The sequence below is a fragment of the Pelodiscus sinensis genome, chromosome 9 (assembly GCF_049634645.1).
Source record: "Pelodiscus sinensis isolate JC-2024 chromosome 9, ASM4963464v1, whole genome shotgun sequence".
Lineage (NCBI taxonomy): Eukaryota > Metazoa > Chordata > Testudines > Trionychidae > Pelodiscus > Pelodiscus sinensis.
In genome coordinates this window covers 2,648,629-2,664,201 of record NC_134719.1, presented here as the reverse complement: position 1 = coordinate 2,664,201, position 15,573 = coordinate 2,648,629, and the positions used below count along the sequence as shown (strand labels likewise).

The window sequence follows — 15,573 nt, the reverse complement described above, 5'->3', positions numbered from 1 at the left end:
ATCCAGCTAGCTAGCTATCCCCCTCTGCCCGTCTGTCTGTCTGTCCATCCAGCTAGCTAGCTATCCCCCTCTGCCCGTCTGTCTGTCCATCCAGCTAGCTAGCTATACCCCTCTGCCCGTCTGTCTGTCTGTCGGTCTGTCTATCTATCTATCCCCATACACCCCATCTATCTATCTATCTATCTATCTATCTATCTATCTATCTATCTATCTATCTATCTATCCCCATACACCCCATCTATCTATCTATCTATCTATCTATCTATCTATCTATCTATCTATCTATCTATCCCCATACACCCCATCTATCTATCTATCTATCTATCTATCTATCTATCTATCTATCCCCATACACCCCATCTATCTATCTATCTATCTATCTATCTATCTATCTATCTATCTATCTATCTATCTATCTATCTATCCCCATACACCCCATCTATCTATCTATCTATCTATCTATCTATCTATCTATCTATCTCCATACACCCCATCTATCTATCTATCTATCTATCTATCTAGCCCATAGCCAACTAGTGCCATTTTCAGATATCCGTGGCTTTAAGGAAAAACCCCTCCTTTGCTCGAAGGAATGTTTGTCTCAGTAGAGTCAGGGATGGAGAAGACCCCTGAGACGCCGCCTGTTCCAGCCGCAGGGACCAGGCGAGGTGGATCCCTGAAGTACATTCGCCAGAGTTTTGTCTAGCCTAGTTTGTGGTGTCCCGAGCGACAAGCCTTCCGTGGCTTTCCTGACTGGTGGGATGATGTTGTATTTGTGGCAGGCCTGGCCCACAGGGAGCGTGCCTGGTCGACTCTTAAAAGTTCCTAGACATCGACAGTGCTCAGGGGTGTGAAAAATTCACACCCTAGAGCTCCCTGTTTAAACCACCCCAGTTCCTGGTGCGGCCCCGCTGGAAAAGGGGTTCCATCCGCGTGGCTACCGCTGCTTGGGAAGGGCGGTGGCTTACGTGGCCTCTGTTGCATGGGACGTGTCTGCAGTGCACTACCAGGGCGTAGCTACGGCTCGGGGCCGCTGTGGGGCTCGTAGTGGGGACACCGTGGTGTAGCGAGGACAGGAAACATGGGTGGGCCCAGCCTTCAGGTGGGCAGGCAATGATGGGGAGTGGGGAGAGGGATGGAGGGACCTGGGGGGCAGGAAGGATCAGGTGTGCAGGAGGGATCTGGTGCCCTGGAGAGAGGGGCAGGAAGGGGAGGGGACGCAGGAGGGATCTGGTGCCCTGCGGGGAGGAGCAGGAAGGGGAGGGGGCGCAGGAGGGATCTGGTGCCCTGCGAGGAGGAACAGGAAGGGAAGGGGGCGCAGGAAGACTTTGCTTGGCTTTGCTGGAAGACTCCTTAGAGACAGGCGATAACCGAGCTTCGAATGGAAAAGGTGTCTGGAACTTTCACAAAGACATCCTTTCTCCAAAGACTTTATTAGACATTAGAATGAAATGTTCCCCTTTTCAGAAGGGGCTTGAAAAGGGACATGGCATTTTTTTGAGATGATGTTCATGACAGTTTAATTTTTTCCCTGGCGAACTGAGTTTTCTCCTGCCTGCTACAGAGCTGCTAAAAAGGTGCCGACAGGTTTGTGCTGTGTGGGTGTCCTTTTTAGGTCCAAACGTCAACGTTTTCCCACGGGCTCGAGTGTTGATAGAAACCATATAAACCCCCTCAAGTCTGAAACAATCACAGTAGCACAGCCGGCAATGACATAATTCTCCTAGCGCCAGTCATCCGGAGAGATTCAGCACAGGCAAGAACAGGCGATCTAATGCAGGCAGAAAAAGAACATATTTTACCCCCCCGGATCTTCCTGGCATAAAAATGATTCCCCTTCCCCCTCCTCCCCCCAACAGATGCCAGGTCACTTTTATAAACCAGAGCGCTCACATCCGTCTGCGGATAGAGTTAAGGGCCTGAATAAAATCCACTGAGCCTGCTTAAATCCCCTGCAGCTTCAGCTAAACATGGAATTCTTCCTTTCCTCTCCTAAACCGCGGAGTCACCGTGGGCTGTTAAACTCTGCCGCGTTCCGCCCTAGAAGCAGCTGCATTTTGGAGGCAGCTGAAGGGTTTCCGCCAGTTTGTAAAATGCTTTGGGATCACCCAGGTGGGAATATAATGTATTCGCACGTGGCCAGAATCAGCTCTGTTACTCCCGCCGTATGTGGGATGGGGGCAGGGGGAATTTAGACTCACTGTGCTGAGATGGTGCCGGTCTGGACTTACTAGAGCAGGGGTGGGAAAGATACCTCCTGTCGGCTGGATCCAGCCCACCAAGCCGTTTGATCCGGCTCCTACCCCCAGGCCAGTTGAGACCCAGGGGTGGGGAAGCCCATGACGTCTCCACCCCCCGCCAGGAGTGTGCGGCACCAGAGGGAACCGCCAGCTGTTCAAAACAGCTGGTGGTTCCCTCGGAGCGCCACGCCCCTCTGGCAAAGTCGGAGAAAACGACCTCACATCTCCACGGGGGAGCATGCGAAGTCTCCTTTCCCTCGCCCCCCTCCCGCCAGGGGCACCTAGGGTACGTCCAGACCACATGCCTCTGTCGCCAGAGGCATGTAGGTGAGGCTACCTGACATAGGAAAATGAAGCAGCCATTTAAATAATAACTGCTTCATTTAAATTTAAATGGCTGCCGCGCTGAGCCGATCAGCTGTTTGTCGGCTCAGCCCTGTAGTCTGGACACGCGGGGGTCGACATCAAAGGCATTTGTCGACCTCTCAGGTAAACTTCATCCCAGGGGGCATACCTGGGAGGCCGACAAATGCCTTTGATGTCGACCCCCGCGCGTCCAGACTAGCGCGCGGAGCCGACAAACAGCTGATCGGCTCAGCGCGGCAGCCATTTAAATTTAAATGAAGCGGTGATTATTTAAATTGCCGCTTCATTTTTCTATGCCGGGTAGCCTCATCTACATGCCTCTGGCGACAGAGGCATGTAGTCTAGACATACCCCTAGTGCCTAGAGGGAACTGCGCCTCCTGCCCTAAGCCCCACCCCTTCCACCTAAGACCCCGCCCCTTCCAGGCCAACCCAAATTGATGAAGTGGCCCCCCCTACAAAAATTATTGCCCACCCCGTACAAGAGTGTCAGAAATCAGTGTTTGCCCTGAAGCACAACTTCCCGGCACTGGGGTAGTGTCATTCCAACGTCAGAAAGAACATCCATGCCATAGCCCCAACGTGGGACCACAGCGGGGGGGGATGCAAATAATTATTCACGCGGGGATCTTAAAATGGTGTTCAACTCATCCCTTTGGCTTAAAGAACACTCTTGGCAGCCTCTGCACCAAGAGTCTCTATTTCGGGCCTAAAAAAACCCAGTCAGAGAGGAGGGGGGAGAGAGCACGTTTGCAGGACACAGAAGTGGGGGTGAAGTACCGGTGATTGCTCGCGCACCCAGCCTGTGAAGCGGAGAAGGCCAGCAAGGTTAGACTTCTAGGGATCGCCAAGATCTGCTGCTTGTGAAACCAGTAAGACTTGGTCCTCCAGTGGCCAGAAGGGCGGGGAGCAGGCAGGAGCCAATCAGGGCCCAGGAGGCAGATTAAAAAGGCCTGGTTGCTTCTTTCAAAGGCCAGTTCTGGGCCATGCTGTGATAGGAAAGGGTGGGTCTCCCTGCCTTAACACAAAACACCTGCCCATGTCAAGAGCCTCATCCGGACAGTATTTGGATTGGCCATTGATTTGTGCGCCAGTCTTTGGCACCTAGGCGGCCATTGTGGGTCGTGTCCGTTGATTTCCTGTAAAACGAGGCCAGCCCACCCTGGGCATGTCTACGCTGCAGGGCAAAAGTCGAATTAAGCTACGCAGTTTCGGCCACATCAATTGCATAGCTGAAGTCAAAATTCATTCGGCTTTTTTCCTTCCACCCAGCAGGAAGTGGAAGGAAAAACACTCTCCCTTCGACTTCCCTTACTCCTCGTGAAACAAGAGTTACAGAAGTCGGAGTAAGAAATCTGCCAGCTCAAAATTATTTCGAAATAACGGCTTGCTGTGTAGATGCACTCTTCGTTATTTCCAAATAATGTCGCTTACTCCGAAATAACGCTGCCGTGTAGACGTACCCCCCGGGGCCCAGCCTGGCCCGGGTGAGCTCATGAAATAACCGTACAGGATCAGCACGGGGGTAAATCCCGCCTCCACGCAGCGGTTCCCCGCGCGGAACAGAACTGGTGCGCCCCGAAGGGTTAGCAACCCGCCGTGCAGGCTGAGCTCCCGCGGCTGGGCTGTGACGCCGCAGTGGGGACCAGAGGCGGAGCTGGGTGTGTCCCTGGGGCTGCGAAGAGGTTGGGCTGTGCCAAAGGCCAGGCCTGGGGACTCGCGCGCGGGTGAAAACTGGCCGTTTCCCAGGGCGGATACATCCACAGCCTCCCAGCTGGGGCGCGCAGCTGCTTCTTCCTCCGGGCAAAGGGCCCATCGCAACCTCTAGCTACCACTTGAGCCTCGAGGCATGGCTCCGGCCCAGGGGGTCCTTAGAATTTATGGGGCCGTGCACAGTCTGACTAACTGGTGCCCCAGTGCCCCACAGTAGCCCGAGGGGGGAGGGGATGATTTTTTAGGGATGTGATTTTATAATCTCCAGCAACACGCTGCTGAAATATTTTTAAAGCAAACTGTAAACTCAGGTCCTGTCGACTCCTGCGGTCAGTCCAGAAATGGACAGTATGGACCGGGGGGGCAAATGCCCCCTTGACTGGCTCTTTCCGGCTCTGGCCGGCTACTTCGCTTTTTAACTAGGTCCTCTCCGGAGGAAGCAGAACCACAGGGCTAGGAAGCAGCAGGAGGGTGGACATTAGGACCCAGCGGTGCCCCAAACTTTCAGGTGCCCCACACAGCTCCATGTTGTACGCAGGGGTAAGGACAACCTTGGGGCTCAGTAGGGGCCACGGAGCGGGCGATGGGGCCGTGAGCGGCACTGTGCACCAGCGGGCTGCACGGTGATCCCCTCGTGCGACCACTGCAGGCCCGCACGGAAAGGCACGTGAACGTGATCCCCTGGCCTCGTGAACGCCAGCAAGGTGTCTCTGAGTTTGCGTTCACGTGGGCAGAGCAGCCTTTTGGTGCACGTTGCTGTTCACGCCTCTGTAGTCCGAGCCACAAGGCCACATAGACGAGCCCTGCGTTTGCCAAACCCCGTCCTGTGCTGGGGAGAGAAGCCAGGCCGGTCGGTGAGAAGAGACGGGACATAAATGTCACCTCAGTGGCCTGGGTAGCAGCAACCCTTCCTCGCCCCGCAGGTCTCAGGGCTGAAATGTGCTTCCCTCAACTAAAAGTTCCCTTCCCTTCTCTCCTCTGCCACAGAAACCCAGAGCCTGGAAGAGTGCGGCCGGCGGGCGAAGACCCTCCTGGAATCCCCGGCACTGCCCCAGCAGCACGGCCTCGTCCTCCAGCCCCTCACCCGGCATTTCTGCAAAGTGTGTCAGAACGGCAGCAAGAGCCACCTCAGCCCCCGGGCGCTGGGGGAGCTCTTCGGCGAGGCGCTCTTCCGGCCGCCCGCGGCGAGGTGAGCCGCCTGCAGCGTGCGGACAGCACCCCGCACCGGGGGGAAGGGAGCTGCTGTGGGAACCCGCTGACGCGTGGGCCCCTCCGGTGCCGACAGGCAGACTGTGTGTCCAGCAGGGGGGTCTCCGCCATTTTCTTTCTGAGCCCCCCCCCAACACACGATAAAAGCTCCAGGGCCCAGCGTTTCTCGAGAGCGCTGAGAACGCGCCGCGGCGAAGCAAAACCAGCCACGGCGAGCCGCTCCGACGTCACGGCATTCCACACGTGGGTTTGTGGCACGGGCTGGGGCCTGGAGCCCTTCCCGAGTGGAGATGCGGGTCTGAACCAGGACCTCAGTCATTTTGTGTGGAGAATGTATCCCCCCGCCCACACACACACACACACACACACACACACACACACACACACACACACACACAGGGTAGAGTTCTGCTCCGGCCCCCTCAAGTCCAACCCAGTCCCAAGCCCCGCCTAGCAAGGTTGAGTTGTTTTCTGACCCGACTCCAACCCGGCCCTGCCAAACCTGAGTCAGCGCACCTGCCTGTCCCCCGCGGCGCCCCGTGCTGCTGCGCCCCGCTGCTCCAATTGTGTGTCTTGTGCAGCAAGAGGGTCTGTGAGCAGGAGGTACAGCCGCAGTAGCCGGCGGAAGTGGGGCAGGTGCGGAGTCCGGCAGGCAGCTGCGGAGCCAACTCCATGGGCAGGAGAGGGTCATCAGAGGCAACCCGGCGCCGAGGGGGTCGTGCTGTTTTGTCAGGCACCAACGGGTACTGGGTTCTCTCAAGGTGTGCGCGTACTTAGTCGTGTAGTGGAGGACAAGCTGCTAAGCCACGGGTGCGGTTTAGATTAGGGATGTGATAGTGGACCCGATTAACCGATAAACAAAAGCTTATCGGTTAATGCTGTAGAGGACACGCATTCCCCCCCTTCCGCCAGTAAATTTTTGAGCAGGCTGGCCAGCAGCCCAGTTCACTCCTGGCTGGCACCGGACCCAGGACCTACCCCCGCTGCGGCTCTGCATTTAAAGCAGTGTTTCTTAAACGTTTTAAGACCGAGGAACACCAAACAATCATTTTTTTTATGAGGAACACCAAGCGTTTTTTGTTGAGCAGCGCACACACACACAAAAAAGGTCTGGGGGGGGAAGAGTTGGGGGGGAAATTATTGAGAAAAAAAAGGGTCGGGGGAAAGTTACTGAGGAAAAAAAAGTTGCCTGTCGCTTTAAGGGTGGCCATTTTGAATTCTGTTGTTCTCCGCAGCACACCGATTTAAAGTGTATTAGGAGCCGGGCGAGCAGGCAGCCTGGCTCAGTTGTGGCTCACGCCGGGTCTGGGAGCTCAGCACACCACCTCCTCCTGCATAGGGGCTACTGCCACCCCGCACTGCTGCCTCAGTTTCAGAGGCAGCAGCGTGGAGTAGCAGGGGGCTCCTCGGGAGTGGAGCGGGAGCGCACTGGCTACCGGCCCCACCCTGGGGACTATCAAATAAGTCGAGTAACCGATAAGAATTCACGAGGTGAAACGACTATTCAGTGAACCGAGATTTAACATCCCTAGTGCAGAGCCCCTCGCAGTGGTGCCCGCAGTGGGTGGCAGATCGACAGGATGTACCCGCCCAGGGTGTTTCTCCTTCCTTCCCCCATTGGTGCGTCACGATACAGGTTGAACCTCTCTACTCCGGCGACACCCGTGGTCCGGCATGATTCCGCTGACCCTGTGGGTCCGGAACGGGGCAGAGCCGCGAGGTGTTAACTGTGGCTACCCACATGCAGCAGCCCTGGGTTTATTCACAGCCCCTCTCCCCTGCCAGGAACAAGAGGTTGGGAAGTTTGGTGGCTTCAGCTTCACCCCTCCGTTCCCTCAGGAAGAGAGTTTCCAGCCCATTCCCCGCTCTGGAGACCATTGTATCTCCTGGGGGTGTCACTCTCCTGTCAGGTCTTCGGGTGAGCCCCAAGCCCTACCCATACCATAGTCATAACCACTAGGCTCTGCCTGCCCCGTCTCTGCTCTGTCCTCACCTTCCTCCCCCTTCTCTGCCCAGCATGGAGGGGACCCCGGAGCACCACGCGAAGATCCTTGAGGCGCTCATCGTGGCTGGAGGCGTGGCCGAGACGCAAGCTGCACCCGGTAGGAAATTATCCGGAAGCGCGGGGCCGGGTTGCATAGCAGTGCGGCTGTGGCTCGCGGAAGCCGCTGAGGAACGAAGGGCCCATCCGCGGCGCCTGGTTTCCTCCTCTGTGTTGCTCCTGGGGAGGCAGGACTGTCGGAGCCCGGGGCAGATTCATTCTGGTCCTTGCCTGTCGCCGGCGCGGATGGCGAAGGCTGCCCCGTGCTCAGGAGCGACTTTCCTAGAATTGACCAAAGTGCCTCCCCGAGGCTGGGACTGAACCAGTTTCCCCTTAACCCTGGCAGCACGGCGGGGCCTGGCGCGGGCAGCTGGGGTATTTGTACCTGCTCTGGAGGAGGGCGGGGGAAGTTGTTGGCATGCCACTGTGTTTCCCAGCAGACTGTGGGGTCACTTTCTGGGCTGTTGATGGAGGGGGACTCTTCTGATCCGATGTGCAGAGATGAGCGAGGCGACCTTGAGGCAAGGCCCAAAGACGCTGGCCACCGCGGTACAACCTGCCTTTACCGCTGAGCTGTTTAGGGGACAGGTTTGCTGTCCCTTGCCCCAAAGGAAACTCAGGGAGCGCTGGAGATGGAGTTGAGCCGATAGAGCCTGCTGGGGTGCGGTGCTAGAGGAATAGAGTCGACTTTGCGAACGTTTGTCCTCTTCTCGGGAGAGCAGCCAGTTCCGAAGGGGGAGCTGGGGTCCCCATTGTCCCTTTAGAAAGCCAGACGTGAGTTTCCGACACTCCTTAATGTTAAGCAGGTCTCAGTGGCACGGCAGGGTTTGTTTTGCAGGTGCTCGCGTACAGCCCTCTAGAAATTCTGTGTCAGCATCGCTTCGTATTTATCTTATGGAGGAATCCATGAAACGTACGGCGCTACACCTGAAAGTGTGCCATCTGCTCACCGTGCAGCTGACTTTTCTGCTCAGTTCAGTACCTGGCCTGCTGTAGACTTTTTGTATTGAAAGCTCATAACTGAGCAGGTTTTGCCTTTTGGTGGGATGGAACGAAACTGTCTACTCTGACGCCTCTTGTCAGTGTTGTTGCTTCGTCTGTAGCTCATTCTGACAGCCCCAGAAACATCTTCAGAGAATGTGATGTGTTTGTACATTACAGATTTTTAAAAAATGAATAACGGTGGAGTAAACTGGCAGTTTTGCCTTGGGCTAAGTTCATTAGAGAATCAAAACCATCCTCATGAAAATTACGGGCTGTTGAGGAGTCGGATATATGGAGAAAACGATTACAAAAATTGTAGATACAAACTAGCTTCCCCACAGCTTGAGTTCTAGCGCTGTTTCCTTTGTTAACCAGCCCCCCAAACCTGTTGGGCTCTGTACACCACACAGCATCATCTAGAGGTTGAATAACATATTGCCAGTAAACTTAATCTTACAACCCTGGAGACTATTAGTGCCGCAGTCTCTTTCCATTAGGTAGACTCATGAGTGCAGGCAAAACACTTTGCCAATGAGCTCCGAGTATAGACCAGGGATGTGGGGGACACATGGTTGTGAGCAGAGCTGGTTGATTGGTAGAAAAGAGACCGGTGAATGGATCCTCAGGAATTACCATGGAGAGTTTGTTTGGTTGCGTTTGTGTGAGTTGTGTTGTTACATTCACGCTGGAATTTAGGTTGCCTCTGACTTACTAAAATAGTCCTGGAGCCTAAAACTTCTCCGCGAGATTATCATCTATAATTTGATCTACTGTGAAAATGTTTGAGATCTGCCTTCCATTATCTTCTGGGCTTGGGGTTGGTGGTTATTCAAGTTTGATCCAATCAGAGAGCAGAATCTGTGCCTGGTGGTTTGGGTGACCAATCGCGCCCCAGGAGCACTGGCGAGGCTCGGAACAATTCACGGGCATGAAGGCCAGATGGGACCCTCTAGGCCGACCTCCTGCCTGTCACAGATCGCGGAACCTCACCCGCCCACTCCAGAGCCCGAGCCGCTGGCTGAGTCACTGACGTCCACCAGCCACGGTGTGGGGACTTCACGTGGCCATTGACACCAGTTTAAAACTGCAGATGACCTCAGGAGCCATCACGTCCAAGTCCCCTGCCCTGCCCAAAACAGGACAAACTCCAGCTCAATCGTCCCAGCCAGGGCTTGGCCAAGCTGGGACTTAAACACCCTTAGGAATGGAGATTCCACCCCCTCCCTAGGGAACCCAGCCCAGCGCTTCCCCACCCGCCTCGGGAAACCGTGTTTCCTAAGATCCCACCTAGACCTTCCCCACTGCAACTTGAGCCCATTGCGCCTCGATCTGCCATCGGCCCCCACTGAGAACAGCCTCTCTCCATCCTCTCTGGAACCCCCTTCAGAGAGCTGAAGGATGCTACCAAATCCCCCCTCGCTCTTCTCTTCTGCAGACTCAATAAACCCAACTCCCTCAGCCTCTCCTCCTTTGTTGCCCTCCGTTGGCTGTCGGTGGCCCGTGTGGAATTGATCGGCAGCATCCGTCTCTTCCCTTCGGTGGGTGTGCGCCTTGCAGGGGGGCACGTGGACTGTCCCACCACCGCCACTACCGGCCCCTTTCTCGTCAGCCTCGGGGGAGAGGCCCGCGACTGGCTGAGCCCGGGATCCTGACCTCTCTCTTCCCACCTGGGAGAGGCGCATGAGTCACGAGCCCCTCTCTCGGGATCCGAAGTGGCTAGACTGAAAATGCTGGGCACTGTGGACCTGCTCTGCCCTCAGCAGGTTGGAGGCCCCCAATTTATAGCCCTGACCCCTGCCTGTAGGAAGAGCAAGGGACGCAGACGCTTGCTTAGCTGGCGCTAATGCAAACCATCTGTGCACTGACGGGTCTGACGAGGCTGCGCGGCTTCCAGGGGCTACCTCTTTGACTGTGCCTGGAAACGGCTCTGTCTCAGCCAGCTGGATGGCTCAGGAATCGCTTTCCGGAGCCGGCCCCTTCGTTTTCTGCGGAGACCTGGGAGTCCTTCCTCCCCCGGTGTGCGGGAAAGTGCCGCCCTCCGTGGAGCTGCTGGCCTGGGGCATCTCCGCGGGACCCCTCCGATGTCGCCCCGGGCCCGTGGCTCGGCGCACGGGTCAGCAGCGCTTGGTTGAATCCCTCGCGCCGGCCCCACGGAGAAACCCCAAAAGCAGCCATTAATCGCACTGCGGTGACAAGGGCAACAAGCGGGAGAGCTGGAAATTCATTCCAAACTGGAGCCGGAACTCCAGCCACCGGGCAGAGACCCAGGCGAGCCTCGCTGGCTAACCCAGGAGCATGTCTGCAGACACACACACACACACACACACTCTCTCTCTCTCTCTCTCTCTCTCTCTCTCCTCCTGCTTCCTGCCCATCGCCAGCTGAGCGGGGTGTGCTAAATACCGCCCGCTGGGAAGCCTGGTGACGGGGAGAGGAACAGCTGGGTGGAGAGGCAGCCCTGCCCCGGAGCTGGCGCATTGCGGGGCGCATGTTTGAGAGGCTGGTTCTGTGCCCGTAGACGGAAGCCGGTGATTCTTCCCTGGAGGAGTCTCCCATCTGGCACGCCCCAAAGCTGGCTCTGCTTCCCCGGGCGATGTCTCCTGGCCGCTCCGCCCGCCCTCGGGGCCAGAAGTCCCCTGAGCCGCAGCGTTCCTGTAATCCCACTTCTTCCAGCCACCCTCCTTGCATCCCCCTCGGCCTCCCTCTTTGGAAGACCTGGCGATACAACCGCGCCGCCCCCTTTCATAACTGCTCATCCGTCAGCCCCGCCAGCCCCTTCCTCGTCTTGACGACTCTCCCTGGAATCCTCTCCCGGCGGTTTCTCGAGATCGGTACGTGTCTCTTCCGGCCGCTTGCGCCCAGGCGAGGAAGGAACAGCTCGATCGCCTTGCCGAGGCGGGTCCCGGAGAGACGAGGTGAAACCCCCGTTCGCTGCCTCCCGGGTGCAGAAATTTCACAGGAGGGGGTGATTTTGTTGTAAATGTGAGCCGTGAGGGTGTGAGCACACCCCCTTACGGTCCCCCAAGTAAGCATGCTCCAGCCAGCTGATTTCCCACCCTCTGCCCCCAGGAGCGAGGCCCAGCCCCACCGCCCAGCCTCCTCCTGGGGGAACGGGGAGGAATCAGTCGCAGCCTTTCCTTGGCCAGCCACAGCATTGGGGGGCGGCTCAGGCAGCTGATTTCCCCACCCTTTGATTGCCTCGGCACATGGTGGGCTCCAGTAAAGCAGAGACCAGGCAGGAGGCAGGAGCCTGGGTGTGTTCTCCAACGGTGGGAAAGCGCCTGGCTCCGGGCAGACAGGACTTGTAGATTCAAGCTGACTTCTCTCCCTGCCCAACTTGGGACCTGTTGGCTCCCTGTTTCTCTCCAGCAGGAAGTTGTACCCGCTCTGTCATCCCAGGAGGGGTTGCGGGCTGTCATGCGATGTTTGGAAAGCACTTGGAGCGCTGTGGAGGAAAGATGCTATATAAAGCTCCGCGTGTTATTCTTAGCTGGATGCTAAGTGTCCGTAGCAGCCTGGACGGATCCTCCCCTCCTCGCCCAGTGCACACTTTTCTGTGTGTGTGGAGTTGGAGCTTATAATTAGAGGTGCAAAACGGATATAAATACCCTGCCATCGCAGGGCGGGCGGGGTGCAAACAGCGTCGGAAGAGGTGTCACTAGCGGACACTGAGGAAACCATAAAGTGTGACCTCATTCTGACTCAAGCGTAAATATACCTCCCGGGAGTGTCTGTGGTTTGGGGGCTCGCAGAAGAAAGGAGCAAGCAGGCCCCGGGTCGAGCGGGCAGCAGCCTTTGCGGAGAGATTTCATCCAAGGAGGGGGGACGTTTCGAGCCAGATTTCCCGGCCCCGAGGAAGAGCTTCGGGGATTTGGGCTGCGCGGACGTAGGGAGCTGGCCCGAAGAGCAGAAGTGACGTAGGGGCCCCGGAGGCAGCTGGTGAAATAACGACCAGGGAAGGAGGCGTTTCCAGGTGTTCGGTCATCGTGGGGGTCCAGGCCTCGAGGTTCCCGGGTGCCCGCTGGGAAGCTGGTGGAAAGTCAGTGGAGCTTGGCCCTGTCTGCAGGGTAGGGGATGTCCAGTACAGGTCGGACCTCCCTCGTCCGGCATTCGGGGAACCCACTCGGTCCTGAACGAGGGATTTTGCCGGACCAGGGAAGGTCAGTTCTGACCCCTCTGCTGATGGACTCCAGGCTCTTCCAGACCCTCATCTGGCTCCCCTGCCGGCTGGTCTGGCTCCTGGCCTCGCCCCCAGCCTGGCCACCCTGCTTCCTGCTCCCAGCCCGGCAACCATCCCCAGACAGGCTGCGCTGCTGGTCCGGTCCTGACCCTAGCCACCAGGTGGGCTCCGTGCCCCTCACCAGGCTCCGCTTTCGGCCCTGGCCTCGGCCACTGGGCTCCACGCTGCCGGCTCCTTGTCCCCAGACTGGCTCCACCGCCAGCTCCGGCACTGGGCTCCGGGTTCCTCTTCCGGCCGGGGCTCTATGATCCTGCAACACCCGTGGTCCGGATGCCGGACCAGAGAGTTCCGTATCAGAGAGGTTCAACCAGTCGTTAATGGTTAGGTCTTCACTGCCAAAATCCCCCAAAGGGGCCTTCAGAAAGCCCTTCCGGGCCCCAGGCAGGGTTGTTACCACAGCCCACGGGAAAATAGGGGCAGAAAAAGCATGGGGGGGAAGGGTTGTTTTTGTCCTAATTTTTCCAGGGGAAATTTTCAGATTCTCTGAAGGAAGATCCTGGTCCCATAGGGCCTGGGGTGTGTGGTCGTGTGTGCGCACCACACTCCTCCTTCACAGCCTGGCCTTCCTGGCTCCGCGACCGCTCCCATATTCCTGTTTGGGGCTGACACCGGCCGGGGTGGGGGCGTGGGAGGAACCGACGCGGCTCCCGAAACCCGCCCTTTCCCCCGGAGACCCCGAATTCCTGTCAGAACCCGGCTGTGCGGGGAACGTGCTGACCAGCTTTGGGTTTGCACCTTGACGTGGCTGGTCAAGGGCAAGGCCTGTGGGGTGTCTGGATGAGCCTCGAACAGGCGGGGCCAGACCCTCCCCATGGGGCACTGTGGCTCCGAGGGTCCCATCAGGGAAGAGACAGATGGGCGGGAGGAAGAGTTAAGAACCCCCCCGGCATTGGCACCAGGGTCCCTCGCGGCTGCCTAACAAGCCCCACGCAGGGGCCCAGGGCGGCCACACACAGCTCTCCCCCGGCCGTGGCAGCTCCATGATGTGGCCAGGGGAGGGGGCACCTCTCCCCCAGCTATTGTGCCCAACCTGGAGCTGTCTCAGGGCTGCTGCAGCCGGGGGACAGGCGCCCCTTCCCTGGCCCCCACCCAGCCCAGCCCGGACCTGCCCCAGCTTGGAGATAAGCGCCCCTCCCCCAGATGTGCCCACTGGAGCTGCAGCGGCCATGGAGCAGCGCCTCCCACCTGGCCCCGAGCTGCTCCGGTGAGAGAGGGCTGAGGGGAGTCTCCCTGGGGCACACTGACCCCCTCGCCCCCAGCCCCACCCCAGAGCTCATGCTTCCAGCCAGAGCCAGAGCCCCACAAGCGAAGCCCGTGATCCATCCCTGAGCCCCCTCCCGCACCCCAGCCCCACGGCCCCAGCCCCACCGCACACTGTCCGTGTGCAGAATGGCTTTCGGTATGTGACACTCCCTCCACAGTGGTGCACCTAACAAAAGTCATTCCGCACAGGGACATAAAAAAAACACAGAATGGGCATCTTCCCTCCCACAGCGAATAGTCCCTAAAGCCGCGCCACGCACGGCCATTTGCACACGGATACGGGCCCGCTAACGAACCCCGCAATTAGGGATGCCCCTGCCCAAAAGACAACCCCTGAAATGCCCCTCCCACTCCGCTTGCACTAATTCGCCTCTTTCGTGGCACCCTAGGACATGGCCGCGACATCCGCAAACAGTCCCTGGGGGGGTGGAATGTTCTTTCCCCGGGGGGCGTCGCTACCCTGGAATTCGGGGCCATGTTCATAACGCGTCCTGGGTGAGTCTTGTGTCGCGCCCCAACTAGAATCCCCCCCCCCCGCCCCGGGCGAGATGACGTGTGTCAGCGAGCACCGCTAACATGTCGCCTGTAGACGTGCCGCCAGGCGAGAGCCGCTGGAGCAATGGGATTGCGGGGTTATCCCAGCTGGGTCGGTCCCAGGGTCCTCGACCAGGGGGGTGAGGTTCTCTTCCACCAACTCCAATAAAAGCTGTGACCTCACCCACCTTCTGTCTCTGAAGCAGAGGAATATCAGTTAGGATCGGGGGTCTGAGCACATAAGAACAGGCAACCTGGGTCAGAGTGAAGGTCCATCCAGTGTCCTGTCTGCCGACAGTGGCCAGTGCCAGGTGCTGCAGAGGGAGAGAACAGAACTGGGAATCATCCAGTGATCCCTCCCGTCACCCATTCCCAGCCCCTGACAGAGGCCAAGGACACCATCTCTACCCATCCTAGGTAGAAGCCACGGATGGACCTAACCTCCATGAATGTATCTGGCTCTTTTCTGAACCCTATTTATGTCCTGGTCTTCACAACGTCCTGTAGCAAGGAGTTCCACAGGTTGACGGTGCATTGTGTGACCGAGTTTTGTTTGTTTTAAACCCGCTACCGATTCATTTCATTCGGTGGCCCCCTAGATCTTGTGTTATGAGAGCATGTACCTCACTTCTTATTTACTTTCACCACGCCGGCCATGGTTTTGTGGACCTCTCTCCTGTCCCTTTTCCAAACTGAAAGTTCCCCGTCTTGTTCGCCTCTCCTCAGCGTGTTCTCAGGCTTCGAAAAGCAGGCTCATGCCTCACAGCAGGAAGGTGACGCCAAAACGGGAGGGTTTCTTCTGTGCTCTGAGCGAGGGGCTCCCAAGGAGGCGCACCACTTGGTAGTTGAGGTGTGGGACTCTCCTTTGCCGTGGATCCGTGGGGCTTGCCTTCGCCTGAGGTCACGCCGTTCCCCCAGGTTCCTTTTGTTTGCTCAGCGGCTGCCCGGCTCCGTTTGAAAGCCGTCTCGTGACGGCACGAGGCT

General features: G+C 57.8%; 1 protein-coding gene across 4 annotated transcripts in view; it reads left to right on the top strand.

Moving 5' to 3' along the window:
- The window catches only part of PIK3R3 (phosphoinositide-3-kinase regulatory subunit 3), a 295,643-nt gene that overhangs the window by 131,994 nt on the left and 148,076 nt on the right, over window positions 1-15,573 (top strand). For all 4 annotated transcript variants that reach the window (XR_012905836.1, XM_075935898.1, XM_075935897.1 and 1 more), the window contains 2 exons: window positions 5,306-5,507; window positions 7,544-7,629. Coding sequence is in view for 3 of the 4 variants with exons in the window: in XM_075935898.1 (XP_075792013.1) it covers window positions 5,306-5,507; window positions 7,544-7,629 (288 nt within the window). In the remaining variant the exon portion in view is untranslated. The remainder of the gene's footprint in view (window positions 1-5,305; window positions 5,508-7,543; window positions 7,630-15,573) is intronic.